This window comes from Dermacentor silvarum, chromosome 11 (assembly GCF_013339745.2).
Source record: "Dermacentor silvarum isolate Dsil-2018 chromosome 11, BIME_Dsil_1.4, whole genome shotgun sequence".
Taxonomy (NCBI): domain Eukaryota; kingdom Metazoa; phylum Arthropoda; class Arachnida; order Ixodida; family Ixodidae; genus Dermacentor; species Dermacentor silvarum.
In genome coordinates, this window is record NC_051164.1 from 51,822,097 (window position 1) to 51,838,382 (window position 16,286).

General features: G+C 49.8%; 1 protein-coding gene and 1 non-coding gene across 2 annotated transcripts in view; one reads left to right on the plus strand and one right to left on the minus strand.

The window, feature by feature from the left end:
- Positions 1 to 429: 429 nt before the first annotated feature.
- On the minus strand, positions 430 to 611 carry LOC119434200 (U2 spliceosomal RNA). Its single transcript, XR_005188582.1, has one exon. It is a non-coding gene; the product is annotated as a U2 spliceosomal RNA (small nuclear RNA).
- A 9,739-nt stretch (positions 612 to 10,350) lies between these two features.
- Positions 10,351 to 16,286, plus strand: part of LOC119432915 (glutamate receptor ionotropic, NMDA 2C-like) — an 83,026-nt gene continuing 77,090 nt past the window's right edge. Inside the window, exon 1 of the mRNA XM_049658307.1 lies at positions 10,351 to 11,737. Within this exon, the coding sequence (XP_049514264.1) occupies positions 10,351 to 11,737 (1,387 nt within the window). The remainder of the gene's footprint in view (positions 11,738 to 16,286) is intronic.

Consider the following 16,286-nt stretch of genomic DNA (forward strand, 5'->3'; position numbering starts at 1 on the left):
TCGCGTTTGCTCTCTATATATGGTGATTGTAAAGGAGGAAAGAGACGCTTAATTCTGCAGCCCTTCAGGGAGCACGGCGCTGAACGCGCGTTTGCTCTCCGACGTGCGTTCGCTGCCCGTGAAAGCGCGCCTTCCTCGCGCCATTTCACTCGCACATACAGCGTCTGGAGCGCGGCGACGATTTCATGGCCGTTGACATCATACGGAACCTCACGGCGACGGCGACGGCAGAAATCCGCTTTGGAGTGTCCATTTAATTGCTATCGCAATAAAAGAAAGTGACCCTATATAGAGCGCGATGTTTCTTCATTCCTGCTCAACTCAACGTTTCCTCTCAGCTCGCGTCATGCGGGCAGCAATGCGCTCCCTATTGCTCTTTTCGTACTTCCTACTGCGAAGCTGTACATGGCTAGTTTCCCGCGGATCGATGTCCGTAGACCAGAACTCCCGAAGATAGTGCAATATCGGGCCTACCCGCGGCGGAGGTGAAGCAGGCTTCAAGCACTCCGCCAACTTCCAAAACTAAGTTTAATGTCTTTGGTCCAAATCCAACCCGTATCAGATATTAAGCTCTTAAGAACAGATACATTACTTTGACCCGCGCCTACGTTCGCACCATACACGTGTACGCCATCCCGCGTATTCAAACTAGTGCCTACCAATCTGAGTGTCTTCCTGACGTCATGCTCTACGTAGGCCGCTTTCCTCAGTTCTACTCTGACTGGCAAATGGGTAGGCCGCGTGTTGTACGGTCTGAAGAAGAACAGCGTGCCTGCCAAGAAGGACGGCGTGAACAGAAAAGGGAATGGGCGCGGCGAAGGCGGGAAGCCGCGGACGCCAAGCGTAAGCGTGCTGCCCGGCAGCACCGCGAGGCGGAAAGAAATGCGAACCGTCCTTGTGGCCCCGATCCCGCAAACTTGAAACGTATCACCGGAGCAACGGTCAGTCACCACATACACAGCTTCGCCGGTCATCCACCCTCACTGAGTGGAATGGCACTGAATGTTTCTTCTTTCCACGAGGCTGTTATGGTATCTCTGGAAGGATTGGCATGTGCTGAATGGCCAGTGCAGCCGTTCCCTACCGCCGCATCTCCGTTAATTAGGAGTTCGGAGGGATTTGCACAGGAGAGCGAGCTTTTACTCGTAATTAACTCATCAGTATGGATTGCCGCTTAATTTTTGGCCTCTACCGTGTGTGTCACACTGGTCTATGACTGCATAGAAAGGACGTAATAGAGGAGGCCTCTAAAGCCGGACACGAGAGCGAGCGATCTTTCATGCGTGCGGCGGAATGATATTTGGGTCGCTTGTGCACGGTACCGTGGCTTATACAGATCGCGTGTGCATCCTTACCGAATTAAAAAGTGCGACAGTCTCCGGTTCCATTCGGAGGTCTTGGCGCTCACATTCTGATGGGGGAGGGAGGGGGGGGGGGGGGTAGAATGCGAGAACGCTAGTGTACCGTGCGTTGGGTGCACGTTGAAGGAAGACTCGGTGATCCAAATTAATACGCAGACTTTCTACTACAGCTTCCCTCATTAGCCAACATGTTGTTTCTGGCAGTAAAATCCGTTAAATAATGTTAAATTGCGCCCTACGACGTCCCCCAAAAAGGTACACTAGGTTATGAGGGGATGCCGCAGTGAATGACTCTGTATTGCTTTCGCCACCTGGGGTTCCTTAACGTGCGCCTAAATCAGAGCACCCGTGCGCTTTTCACATGTCGCCAACATAACAACGCTTCTTGGAACTCAAATCACTCAAATCGCGACCCCGTGCGCAGTGGCAGAGCGCCGTTAGCCGCTGAGCTACAGCGGCGGGTCTATAACCTAATTTTAATCAACTTCGCCGGTAGCGATGCATTCAGATTAACGGAGTCACGGGACAGGATGGCGCGCGCGGCAGGACAATCGCGCTCGATACAAGTGCGCAGCTGACAAACCACAGACGCGGAGCACAAATGTGGGAAGCGTGAAGCCGTGACGCGGCACAGTAGCGAACAATGGGAGCGGCATTGTCCAATGGGAGTGCAGCAGCGCGAACGGGCAGTTCCGAACAAGGAGGGACGTCGAGAGTGTGTGGGAGCCCGGAAGGACGCGCAACGTCTCAAAGGCGATTGCTCAGGAGGAAGTGAGAAAGGAGAGCCCGAATCAAGAAGGCAAGTAGCACGGTGAAAGAAACGGAAGTGGAAGTGCCGCAGGCGTTAAGTGAGATGGGCGTGCGTTCACGCGAGAACAGCGACGTGGCACACAGGAAGAAGAGTATCGAAATGCAAGGGGAAGTAAAGCTTGGGGTTGTCGCGACTGCACCTCGACATAGAGCAGCGCGAAACAACGAGAGTATAAGAAGTATATATATATATATATATATATATATATATATATATATGCATAAGATTGATAAAACTGGCCTAGTTGAGAGACGGGGCCATATTTGAGATCACTGCATTTTGAAATAAGACATGACAAGACACCGTGTTTCCTCCACTGTCCACGCTTCTCATTGTTTCACCGTTTTGAGCTGTGCAAACCCGCGCGAGACTTTGCAAGGTGCGAATTCAGCAAGACGTCGCAATCGGGATACGTGCTCGAGGCGCATAAAAAAACACCCATTCTTCCTTTATGCCCGCATGATGTGGACGTTTTAGGTACAATTGCTAGCTGCCCGCGTGTCGTCGTCGGCTGTCGGCGGTTTTATTCTACGCCGACAGCCGATAATCGCTTCACCTTGATTTATCCGCAAGGTCAAGCTGTTTGGCAGTCCACCCGGTTTCGGCTGTCGCTGATTGTTTGTTTGAAAACGTCTCTATTGTGTTTTCAATGGGCACTTCTGCTATAGGCACCATTCGTCGTTTGGCCGAAGGCAATGGGAAGTGTTTTGTCAGACTGAGGTTGGACTGTTAGGTGTCAAGTAGTTTCTTGTAAGCGCACCAGTACCTTAAAGCAACACGTGTTTCTGCGTTCTAGTAAGGACGAGGTGCGTCCACTGTTGTTGGACTCCGCTCTATCATCTGCAAAGAAGCAAAGACCGTTACATTATGGTCACTAATTGCTAGCAGTGTTCAGCCGTTCGAGTGTGATCCGAATTCAGCCTGCCAAAAAGCACGCTGGAAATAGCTCGCCATCCGGGTCTTTCTCTTTTGGCGTTAGCCTACGCGCTCACGGCCGCAGTCCACAGAACATGGACTGCGGTAAATCTTAGCACTCGAAGCAATGACGCGACGCTTCCAGTCGACGATTCCGCAATAAACAGCGACGCTTCGAAGAAAGCAGGAATTCGAACGGCATGGGTGTTTCTTGGCGGCTTCCGCTTTTGAATTACATGAGCTGTCGGCAACAAATCGGCTTTCGACTGCTCTGAGCACTAATGTCTTGCAGCGCCTTGGTGACCTGGCTTCGACTCGCTGTTTACGTTTCATCTGTGGTGAACGCGTTTCTCAACATGCTTAAGTATAAACAGTAGTTATATAGATCTCGTCAACCGGCGTTACTACGCCTGACCGTGGAGGAGCAGGGTGGGCATTTAGGCGAGTTGGTAGGGATCCATTTTAAATTGAGTGTAGTGAAAGAGACGAAAAAATATTTAAAAAAGGCAGCGCAAGCGATTGCGGTGTCTTTTTACTGAGTCCTTGTATCTAGCATCAACTAACGACTGCACTTAGAAACCATTGCAGGCATTCAGGTATTCACTAGAAGCTGGTTCTGCTTTAGGTTTGTGTTGAGTTCCGGTTATAAATCACCGCATACCGATTTCATTGCAATGTCTCCACATATTATCATGTCTCCCGACGTAACCCTTTGTAAGGTACACTGACAGCGTGAGTGCATTTGAGCTTGACTTCTCTTTCTTCAATAAACATTGCGGATAAATGTGACCCTGCGTCATCCCCAATTTTTTTTTTCTAATTTCAAAAACCATTCATTCACTCCTTTCTGTTCACATCGTCACCCCTCGAAACCTTCTTTCTCACTGCTTTATTTTATCCTTGTGCAGAGTAGTAGGATAGGGAAGTCAACGTCAGGCCTACATTTCTGCCATTTCTTAAATTAAGTTCTCTTTTTCTCTCTTTATTCTTACAACGAGAGCCATTATATGGGCACGCTTCGCCTGGTCGCGTTGATGTCCGCCGGAATCCGCCTCGGCCGGTCGTTGGAATCCCAAAATCGTTGGCGAAAATATTAAGAAGAAAAATAGAATTCTCATTTTGCCACTGCGATTCAAACTTACGGACAACGCATTGTCAGTCCAGAAATCTACTTTCCCACCACCCTGCGGATGCTTCAGCAGGGTATAATACTGATCCTGGACAGCGTGATCGCGCCAGCAGCCGCGATGATTGGCTAATGCCCGCTCAACATCTGTGTACTGGCTTGAGCTCGCGTCGGCGCTTTCTTCGTGTTCTAGCACATGGCTATAATGAACTAGAATAATATACACGTCGCCTTCCCTGTTGGGGAGGCGAAGACGATCTTTATCTATGTTTTATTTATCTATATGCAATGAGAATGATTGAGCGCGTCGGCTTGCCCTTCATAAATCATATACTAGAGCTCTGCTTCTCATATTGTTGTTGTTGTTGTTGCTTCTCTGTCTTATTCTACATCTTATGTTAATGATTGAGCGCGCTGGGTACCCTTCATATGTCTTATACTAGAGCTCTGCTTCTTCTGTTGTTGTGGCTAATGCTGTGGCTGTTGTTGTGGTGGTTGTTGTTGCTGCCTTCAACGCAAGATATGACACTTGTTGTTGTTGTTGTTCTTGTTGTTGTTGTTGCCTATCTCGTACGTGGCTCCTACCCGCTATGGGGGATTGGCCAAGAAATGGATGGATTATTCCAATTTAATATACCCTATTGATTACTGCATAGCTCTTACATCGTCTTCTTTTCTTCAGGAATAGCGGGAGGCATTTGAATAGCGTATCTTAAGTATTAATTCCAGAAAAGCCGCAAGAATATAGCAGTAAGTAAGCTAAATGATTGCTTCAGTAGAGAACAGTGGCTAAGTCCTAATAGGTGAAAGCAGCAAGAAAGGCCGAGCCTTTCCACTTGACCACCAGCAGGCTCAACTTCAACAAGCGGATGCAACTCACATTTATTTTACTTCTGGAAAGATTGCTCGCTCGCGCCTGCCAATTCTCACTCCAACACCAGACAAAACAGCCTGAGGCTTACTGCGCCTTACATTCTGCCACCTATTTTTCTTTCCATGTCGCTACAAAAAAAAATCTTTTTTTTTTCGTTTTGAATCGGATTGTATACGGATTATTGCGCATATTGCCTTAGCCCATATAGAAGTGAAACAGAGATAGCAGATAACGACGCTTCGACCACATCCCAACCTCATCGTCCAGCTAAATCGATCTTCCTTCGCGCATTTATCGCGTGCGAAATGTTTAGTCTTCCGACTCGCGCTTCCGATAGCACGGAATCTGTTCTACAACCCGAGAAATCAAAGAGCAGCCATTCGTAGGGCCAGCGCTGTAGCATGTAACGGGAGAAGAGTACGAGCGAACACACAGACATAAAAAGGCATGTATACTTACACATAGAAAGAAAGAAACACCCGAACACACAAATTTGAGCAAGCCCGCACAGGCTAAATCTCAAACATACGCTAGCGCCACACAGGCACCGCAAATGCGCTCGAACGCTCGCAGAAACGCAAAAATAAAGAAAAGAGAAAGACAGAACGTACAAGTCAACAAAAGCAGACATTATATATATATATATATATATATATATATATATATATATATATATATATTTGTCTCCTCTGTATACGGTTTCCTCCGATAGAAGCTGCGTCTGCCGCGCATACGCACACTTGATCCCAATGCCGTTCCCCCCTGCATTCTCTCGACGACTCCTGTTTGTTCTAAGCCAGCCGGCTTCCACGAGAGTCCACTACGGAGTCCTCAATATGGAACCCCACCGCCCTAAGCGGGTCACCGTGTTTACACGGCGTCTCGCTTATGGCGATGCTTCCCCTTTTGTGTTTCTTTTTTTTTCCTCTAGTCTATTTCGCACATCCTCCGAGTCTCAGCCACGTTGAAAGGAAAAACACAACTTTACACGGCCAGCACACACTCGCACACTGTTCGGTAGACGTGACTCGGCAGATGCTGTGGGACCCAGGCGAGATAAAATAAACAAAAAAAAAAGAAAGAAAGAACGGCGCCGAGTTAAGTGCAGTGCACGAGGCAAAACCTCTTAAGGTTAGAATCTGTCTTCGTACGCGTTTTTATTTATTTATTTCTTCTTACCACGGCAACGAACTCTGTCTTTCTGTTTCTACAAGCTTCACCGCGGCCTACTTTTCCCCCTTTTTTTCGCTTTTTGCGCGCTGTCGTAGTCAGTTTTCCCGTGTTTTTTTTTTTTTTTTTACTTTTTTGGATAAATCTCCAGCCCTTTTTCCGCGAGAATAAAGTTATAGCGACACGCGGGTGGCGCGTCAAAACAAATTTGTGCCCAACACCGGAAAGCCGGTAAAATAAACGGGCAGGCAACACTGTGAAAGCCCAGCTTTGTAATCAGGGGAGCGTCGCCTGGGGCTTTGGCTCTTCATTTTTGTTTTTGTGTGCGTTTCTGACGAGGTGGATTGCTTGGAAGGCGGCAAGTGACGTTTCGTGAATATATAACCGTGCTGTGCTACACCGCAATCTATATTCCAACCTTATGTGTCTTTATTAAGTTCACGTGTTCGTTGTATCGAAGCATCCTTAGTTGTTCTTTTTCGCCAATATCCCATGTACAGGAAGCGCAACACACTTTTTAAAGTTATTATTATTGAAACTGTCAAATCTTTGCTCCTGCTGTCTTTTTATACAAAGGCTATGTGGCTCGGCGGACATTAGCAGCAAGAAAAAAAATGTGCGGTAATTTCGCTAGTCATCTAAAACTTAGTAATTATTTTGCAATTACGGACTTTTGGGGCACAAATTGTAATTGCCAAATAGAAGCCAATGACTAGTGAAGGCGTGTCTCCATTGAAGAAATCCTGTAACCAGCACCACTTTCATGACACGCGACCTTATAATTTGCTACGAAATACGATGGCGTTCCACTCAACGGTTTTCCTAAAAGCGAGCGTTTAACAGTTTCGGATGGCCTTAACTGGGGCGTCAATTCATTTTGTAGCCAATTTTAGGGATTGTTATATCTCGAAAGTAATGTGTCTTAGGATTTCTCCTAAGCAGACATGACTTCACCACTCCTCGTCTTCAATTTCACATTTAGAACATGCGCCCGAAAGTTAGCAATTAGAAAGCTGATTAGCATAATTAAACTCATCTTGCTGCTAATTTCCACCTAACCACATAGTCTATCTGCAAAAAATAAACAACGGAAGCAGCCCAGATATGACCATTTCTTGATGAAAAGGGTGTTCCGTAAAAACACCTGGTACATTGCCGTAGTATTCAATCCATTTTGTACCGTTCACATAAATGAGAGCTGCTCGCATAAGTTAGAACCATGTAACAGACTGTTTTCGTTTATGTTCTGGCTCATTCCGTTTTGAATCTTTATGTAATTTTTGCATAGACGTAGTTTTAACGTCTAATGCGCTCTTTTCCCTGCTTCTACTTAAATGCATTCCCACTAGCGTCAGGCTAAGGGTTCAGATTGGTTAATGAATTTTTATGTGATATTTCTTCTGAATAAAATCAATCGATCAACTTCATTGCTCGGTGAGAGACAAAAAGACCAAACTTGAGTATAATGTGTATAATACGACGGGAGCGCAAGTAAGCTGATTCAACCCGCTCAGGCAGATATTATTTCGAAGTTGATTGCGGTTCGAAGTACGGGCGTCAAAGTTCAGGGGACGATGAGAGGGTGAGTGGAAGGGTTGCATATGAAGATCTAAGCGTCTTTCTTTTTTTTTGGGCTATTAGAGGCCATGCCCCAATGGTGGGCCATTTGTGTGTACTTTTTTACGGCCCTTCGCAATGCCCGCAATCCCTCTGTGCCGAAGAGCAACCGCAAATCTTTTCGTAATGCATTTGTCCGTCCACGCGTGCACGCCGCGCTACCGGTGACCGTCTAGCCCTCACCGCTGTCGCTGTAGCCGCTGCTCAGGCTATGTACCGTCTAGCCCTCACCGCTGTCACTGTAGCCGCTGCTCAGGCTATGTACCGTCTAGCCCTCACCGCTGTCGCTGTAGCCGCTGCTCAGGCTATGTACCGTCTAGCCCTCACCGCTGTCGCTGTAGCCGCTGCTCAGGCTATGTACCGTCTAGCCCTCACCGCTGTCACTGTAGCCGCTGCTCAGGCTATGTACCGTCTAGCCCTCACCGCTGTCGCTGTAGCCGCTGCTCAGGCTATGTACCGTCTAGCCCTCACCGCTGTCACTGTAGCCGCTGCTCAGGCTATGTACCGTCTAGCCCTCACCGCTGTCGCTGTAGCCGCTGCTCAGGCTATGTACCGTCTAGCCCTCACCGCTGTCACTGTAGCCGCTGCTCAGGCTATGTACCGTCTAGCCCTCACCGCTGTCGCTGTAGCCGCTGCTCAGGCTATGTACCGTCTAGCCCTCACCGCTGTCGCTGTAGCCGCTGCTCAGGCTATGTACCGTCTAGCCCTCACCGCTGTCACTGTAGCCGCTGCTCAGGCTATGTACCGTCTAGCCCTCACCGCTGTCGCTGTAGCCGCTGCTCAGGCTATGTACCGTCTAGCCCTCACCGCTGTCACTGTAGCGCGTGTAGCCGCTGCTCAGGCTATGTACCGTCTAGCCCTCACCGCTGTCGCTGTAGCCGCTGCTCAGGCTATGTACCGTCTAGCCCTCACCGCTGTCACTGTACCGCTGCTCAGGCTATGTACCGTCTAGCCCTCACCGCTGTCACTGTAGCCGCTGCTCAGGCTATGTACCGTCTAGCCCTCACCGCTGTCACTGTAGCCGCTGCTCAGGCTATGTACCGTCTAGCCCTCACCGCTGTCGCTGTAGCCGCTGCTCAGGCTATGTACCGTCTAGCCCTCACCGCTGTCGCTGTAGCCGCTGCTCAGGCTATGTACCGTCTAGCCCTCACCGCTGTCACTGTAGCCGCTGCTCAGGCTATGTACCGTCTAGCCCTCACCGCTGTCACTGTAGCCGCTGCTCAGGCTATGTACCGTCTAGCCCTCACCGCTGTCACTGTAGCCGGCTGCTCAGGCTATGTACCGTCTAGCCCTCACCGCTGTCGCTGTAGCCGCTGCTCAGGCTATGTACCGTCTAGCCCTCACCGCTGTCACTGTAGCCGCTGCTCAGGCTATGTACCGTCTAGCCCTCACCGCTGTCACTGTAGCCGGCTGCTCAGGCTATGTACCGTCTAGCCCTCACCGCTGTCACTGTAGCCGCTGCTCAGGCTATGTACCGTCTAGCCCTCACCGCTGTCGCTGTAGCCGGCTGCTCAGGCTATGTACCGTCTAGCCCTCACCGCTGTCGCTGTAGCCGCTGCTCAGGCTATGTACCGTCTAGCCCTCACCGCTGTCGCTGTAGCCGCTGCTCAGGCTATGTACCGTCTAGCCCTCACCGCTGTCACTGTAGCCGCTGCTCAGGCTATGTACCGTCTAGCCCTCACCGCTGTCACTGTAGCCGCTGCTCAGGCTATGTACCGTCTAGCCCTCACCGCTGTCACTGTAGCCGCTGCTCAGGCTATGTACCGTCTAGCCCTCACCGCTGTCAGCTGTAGCCGCTGCTCAGGCTATGTACCGTCTAGCCCTCACCGCTGTCACTGTAGCCGCTGCTCAGGCTATGTACCGTCTAGCCCTCACCGCTGTCACTGTAGCCGCTGCTCAGGCTATGTACCGTCTAGCCCTCACCGCTGTCGCTGTAGCCGCTGCTCAGGCTATGTACCGTCTAGCCCTCACCGCTGTCACTGTAGCCGCTGCTCAGGCTATGTACCGTCTAGCCCTCACCGCTGTCACTGTAGCCGCTGCTCAGGCTATGTACCGTCTAGCCCTCACCGCTGTCACTGTAGCCGCTGCTCAGGCTATGTACCGTCTAGCCCTCACCGCTGTCACTGTAGCCGCTGCTCAGGCTATGTACCGTCTAGCCCTCACCGCTGTCACTGTAGCCGCTGCTCAGGCTATGTACCGTCTAGCCCTCACCGCTGTCAGCTGTAGCCGCTGCTCAGGCTATGTACCGTCTAGCCCTCACCGCTGTCGCTGTAGCCGCTGCTCAGGCTATGTACCGTCTAGCCCTCACCGCTGTCGCTGTAGCCGCTGCTCAGGCTATGTACCGTCTAGCCCTCACCGCTGTCACTGTAGCCGCTGCTCAGGCTGTACCGTCTAGCCCTCACCGCTGTCACTGTAACCGCTGCTCAGGCTGTACCGTCTAGCCCTCACCGCTGTCGCTGTAACGGCTGCTCAGGCTATGTACCGTCTAGCCCTCACCGCTGTCGCTGTAGCCGCTGCTCAGGCTATGTACCGTCTAGCCCTCACCGCTGTCGCTGTAGCCGCTGCTCAGGCTATGTACCGTCTAGCCCTCACCGCTGTCACTGTAGCCACTGCTCAGGCTATGTACCGTCTAGCCCTCACCGCTGTCACTGTAGCCGCTGCTCAGGCTATGTACCGTCTAGCCCTCACCGCTGTCACTGTAACGGCTGCTCAGGCTATGTACCGTCTAGCCCTCACCGCTGTCGCTGTAGCCGCTGCTCTGGCTATGTACCGTCTAGCCCTCACCGCTGTCACTGTAGCCGCTGCTCAGGCTATGTACCGTCTAGCCCTCACCGCTGTCACTGTAGCCGCTGCTCAGGCTATGTACCGTCTAGCCCTCACCGCTGTCACTGTAACGGCTGCTCAGGCTATGTACCGTCTAGCCCTCACCGCTGTCGCTGTAGCCGCTGCTCAGGCTATGTACCGTCTAGCCCTCACCGCTGTCACTGTAGCCGCTGCTCAGGCTATGTACCGTCTAGCCCCCACCGCTGTCACTGTAGCCACTGCTCAGGCTATGTACCGTCTAGCCCTCACCGCTGTCGCTGTAGCCGCTGCTCAGGCTATGTACCGTCTAGCCCTCACCGCTGTCACTGTAACGGCTGCTCAGGCTATGTACCGTCTAGCCCTCACCGCTGTCACTGTAGCCGCTGCTCAGGCTATGTACCGTCTAGCCCTCACCGCTGTCACTGTAGCCACTGCTCAGGCTATGTACCGTCTAGCCCTCACCGCTGTCACTGTAGCCACTGCTCAGGCTATGTACCGTCTAGCCCTCACCGCTGTCGCTGTAGCCGCTGCTCAGGCTATGTACCGTCTAGCCCTCACCGCTGTCGCTGTAGCCGCTGCTCAGGCTATGTACCGTCTAGCCCTCACCGCTGTCGCTGTAGCCGCTGCTCAGGCTATGTACCGTCTAGCCCTCACCGCTGTCACTGTAGCCACTGCTCAGGCTATGTACCGTCTAGCCCTCACCGCTGTCACTGTAGCCGCTGCTCAGGCTATGTACCGTCTAGCCCTCACCGCTGTCACTGTAACGGCTGCTCAGGCTATGTACCGTCTAGCCCTCACCGCTGTCGCTGTAGCCGCTGCTCTGGCTATGTACCGTCTAGCCCTCATCGCTGTCACTGTAGCCGCTGCTCAGGCTATGTACCGTCTAGCCCTCACCGCTGTCACTGTAGCCGCTGCTCAGGCTATGTACCGTCTAGCCCTCACCGCTGTCACTGTAACGGCTGCTCAGGCTATGTACCGTCTAGCCCTCATCGCTGTCACTGTAACCGCTGCTCAGACTGTACCGTCTAGCCCTCACCGCTGTCGCTGTAGCCGCTGCTCAGGTAATGTACCGTCTAGCCCTCACCGCTGTCACTGTAGCCGCTGCTCAGGCTATGTACCGTCTAGCCCTCACCGCTGTCGCTGTAGCCGCTGCTCAGGCTATGTACCGTCTAGCCCTCACCGCTGTCGCTGTAGCCGCTGCTCAGGCTATGTACCGTCTAGCCCTCACCGCTGTCACTGTAGCCACTGCTCAGGCTATGTACCGTGTAGCCCTCACCGCTGTCGCTGTAGCCGCTGCTCAGGCTATGTTCGGCAGCAAGCTATTCAGTACAGTCGACCACCAGCGTTACATATATCTGTGACTTTAAAGGTTTCCGCCAACAAATTTCTGAAGACACCACAAGCCACACGGGGTTCTTCATATATACGCCTTATTTTCAGTTTCTTTTTTCATTTTGGGTTTGTTTCAAAGTTGGAAATGCAGCTCTCACGCGAATGCGACCATTACCCGAGTGTATGCGGTAATAAAATGCAGTCTCCCGAGAAAGTCATTGATGTTTTCTTTCTTCTTTGCACCGAAGCTCGAGTCTCCGCCAGCGTCTGCAGTTAATGGCTCTTCTAGGAGAGGCTGCATCCATTTTACCTACATTCGATCATAAGCTGACCTATTTGGGTCAGCTCTGTTCGTTAAGTCCGGGAAAAACGTTCTTCTGCGTAAACTGCCTCCCTGAGGAATATATGTCTCAGCCTATATAGTTAAAATATATATGCGTATATCTATATAGCTCTAATAATGCAGATACGTGCTTCCGTCTATATTGTTCAAATGTTCCAGATACATACTTCAGTCCATATAGCTGAACTGCTCTAGCAATGTGATTGCTACAGTCAACTTCGAAACAACGAAAAGCTGACTTTGGAGCAGCAAATCAACCTTTTGGATCAGTTAAGGGGCCCACATTTTTTTACATTAGCAGTAGATACCGCAATACTGCCGTGCTATTCGGCCAGAATTGGTATACGTGCATGCATACGCACTACACGTGTCATGTGACAAGTGAAAGCCTTCATTTCCCCTTTTTTTTTAGATTTCCCTTTGGAGAATCCTAATAGGCTTCAAACCCGGGACCACAGGCGGCCTTTCGTACACACGTTTTCATAACGAATACAACCCACGTTAAGTTTTTAATGACGTCTTCCGGGTAATTTATTTATCCTCATAGTTAAGAATAATTAGTAATCACCGGGTCAGCGTTTCTATTATTTTCATCAGCCAGTCGGTTAATATTATGGTACGTAAGCCAATTGGCTGCGAATAGTTCCTCTTAGTAAATTTTTCGCCCTTTCAAGCTTTGGTAGAATGTTAGCATAGAACGCTGTATGCATAATTTTATTCGAGAAATGTAGAGGTGCCAAACTTAACAAACTAAGATTGCCAGACAATGACGTTATTCTAGTGCTCACTTCGCTCAAAATAATCTAGTCGCTGAAATTGCGAACCCGTGAAATTGCCCAGTTAATTGTCGGTGAAAATATTTTCTGAAGAACAACGAGGAGGAGTGTGTTTCGGTGCGTCTCGTTGTTGTGCCGCGAAGCGTACGACGTCATCAAACGTATGCAGGAGCGCAGAATTTGCTTTCAAACGCCAATGGTGGATGATTACATAATAAATGTTACTTTGCGTAAATCTCATTAGAATAGACAACAGCTTGTACGCGCGGTTTCTTAACCAGTAATGCCTTATTTTCCTTTCTCACGACGTACAATGGCCGCCTCCGCGCTGGAGGTCAACTAAGAGTTTGTACGGCTGCAATAGCGAAAGACGACGGTGTGCAGCAACACCACCACAGCCTGTGGGGGAGTCATCAAATTAAGAACATTGATGAAACGTCGGAAGGAATTAGTAGTATACGTTGGTAGTAAACATGATAAAAGATGCAATAATCAAACCCCCCCTTCCAACAGCGAGTGACGATGGTGCAGCAGCAACTGCCGCTGCTTTCGAGGGTTGCCGTGCGCCAGCAAACAGACCCCTAAAACTCGCCTACAGCTGTCTATGGGAATAAATGGAAAGCTACGGGGCCGGAGCGTCTGAGCGTGTGTTACCACGCGAAGCAGTCCGACAGCTTTTGACAGTGCCTTTGGTTTCTTGGAGCCGATACTGGGTTAGGCGCAGCTTCAACGTGCGACGGTTTCACATTTGCCCTTATGCGGAAGGAAAAAAAACAAAAAAAGAAACATAACGATGAGTCGTATTAAACACTGAGTGTCGTGTTTTCTCTTATTTCACTGTTGTAAATAAGGTGCTCGTGTTTTCTCTTCCCCAGCTTAAACTAACGTACTTGAAAATGCGGGACTTTTTCCTCAAGCGATTTTTGCTGCATTGCCCCGGTAAGTTGTTGGCGAGTACTTCTGAATGGTACGAGAACTCATTTACACAGCTTCGCTACCTTTGTTGTAACAGTTTTCAGATTGGAAAACATCGGTGAAGACTTTTTTTTTTGTACAACTATACTATATACTAGACATGCTGATTGGCTACTTGGCAATGCATCACGTGAAGTGTATAGCGCAAAGGGGCCAAGCACGACGACGCAGAAGATGAAAAGGCGCGGAGCTTCGTGCTGTCATCTTCTGTGAAGCACCCTACCTCCATCGTTCCTGTCATCTTGCGTGTCTCGTTCGCGCTACGCATCACGTGATGCCCTAAGGTGAAAGGCAGTTTCTTTTTCCCCCTTCCCCAAAGCTTCCTCCATGTTGCCAGATTTCCTGCAGAACTGATCTGCCGCATTCACCGTCAAGTTCCCGATTCGCCCCTCCTTCGTGCGTCGCAATTCTGCAACTGAATGCGCCGTCAATAGGTCTCAGGTGGCGCGATCAGTTGATTTAGCATTGTATAAACTGAGAGGTTGCCGATTGAAATACGGTTTTATTAAGTAAGGTTCCTTCTTTATATTAGTTTGTTTATTACGTTTTCTTGGCTTTGAGTTTTTCTGGTAGCGAGATCACGATCATTCATTGTTACGTGGACGCGGTGATATAGGCAGCTCCACTTGCGTGTAGTCAGTCGGAGAAATTAGCCTCAAGGTACACTTGTCGTGTTTGTTATTACGACACAGCGAAAGTTGTGGCACCGTTAGCGTGGGATGTCCAGGGCCCTACGTTTTCTTCGTTCTTATCAAATGCTGCTAAATTTTCTGTGATAAGTTCTCACACAAACGACTCCTGTGCACTGCATCATGCGATTTTGTGTGCGGATGATGAGAGGGTTAAAGCAGTGACTCAGTCGTTATGCAATAGTAAGCCTATATACGGTTGAAGGTGCTTTGAGAATCAGCCCGAAAACACTGAGCACTTGATTTGTTCGCATAAAAAAAGTAAGACAGAAAACTTTGAGCTAGTCAGTTTGAAGACCGAGTGCAAACTAGCTTCTACTTAGCATGCTTCATTCCTAGAAAAAAAGAACGTGCAGCCACAGGACCAATGAAAGACAAAACGACACAGCACCTGTGTTGTTTTGTGTTTCATTGGTCCTGTGGCCATGCTGCCATTTCTAAGAATGTCGCTCAACCAGCCAGCCCAACTTCGAAGCCTTGCAGAGCGCTACGCTGTGATTGTCTGTATAGCGCTCTAAGAGCATAAATTCGCATTTCCCTGTCTTTAGTCTTGAAATTCAGTGCTCGCGCACCCCTAATGATCACCGTGACTACAGTGCCTCAGTGCCTACGGTGTTCCGCTGAGCAAGAGGTAGTGGGTTCGAATTCCAACAATTACAGCGCGGGCCTATTACCCCAACTTAGCTTTAGGCGCACTATAAAAACTCTGCGGAGATCGAATTCGGAGCCCTCCACATAGGGCGTTCCTCATAACTAACGCACTGCGCAATTTTCGGATGTCAACGCTACAAGCTAGTTTAATTTTGGTTGGCCGCAGTAGTGCACACGTCAGCAAAAAATGGGGGGCTCTCAATGCCTTTTGGCGTGGTCAGTTAACTCAACTTTCGAGAGTTCTGTCGAACTACCCGATGAGTATGTTTACTCTGATTGGGCACAAGCGGAGTAAACGTGTTCTACCGCGCAGAGGACCAACTCACGATAATCGAGTTAGGTGCGACCGGCAGTTACTCTCGCGTAAGGTAGTTGCCAGCATTCTATTGCTGTTAGAGCGTACGCAATGTTACGTGCTGCCGCGCAGCAATTGGCATATTAAACAGTGCACGTACGAAAAGTACTCAAGGCATGCATGGTCTTGCATTGAATTAGCTGAAAGCGCAGCTTCCTTTCGACTACGTTTCCGTGTTACTGTTCCAGATTGTCATTCTCTAGGTGAACGAGTGGCAACCTATTGATACGTGTTCTTGCACTCAAAATGCGGCGAAGCAATATTCAAGCAAAGCACGCAAGCACGGACATTTAAGCAAGAAAAACAAGAAAGAGTAGCACGAGAGGGAACTCAATACCTTCGCCCATTCTTTACAAGGAAATCCTATCAAACTTATAGTAAGCATCACTTTGCTTTGTCAATTCCACAGCGAAGAACTGGCAATGCCGCATTCGTCGATAAGCCTGTGCCGTCGTACGCGTGACCCCAAACACCTCCTTACCAAGATGC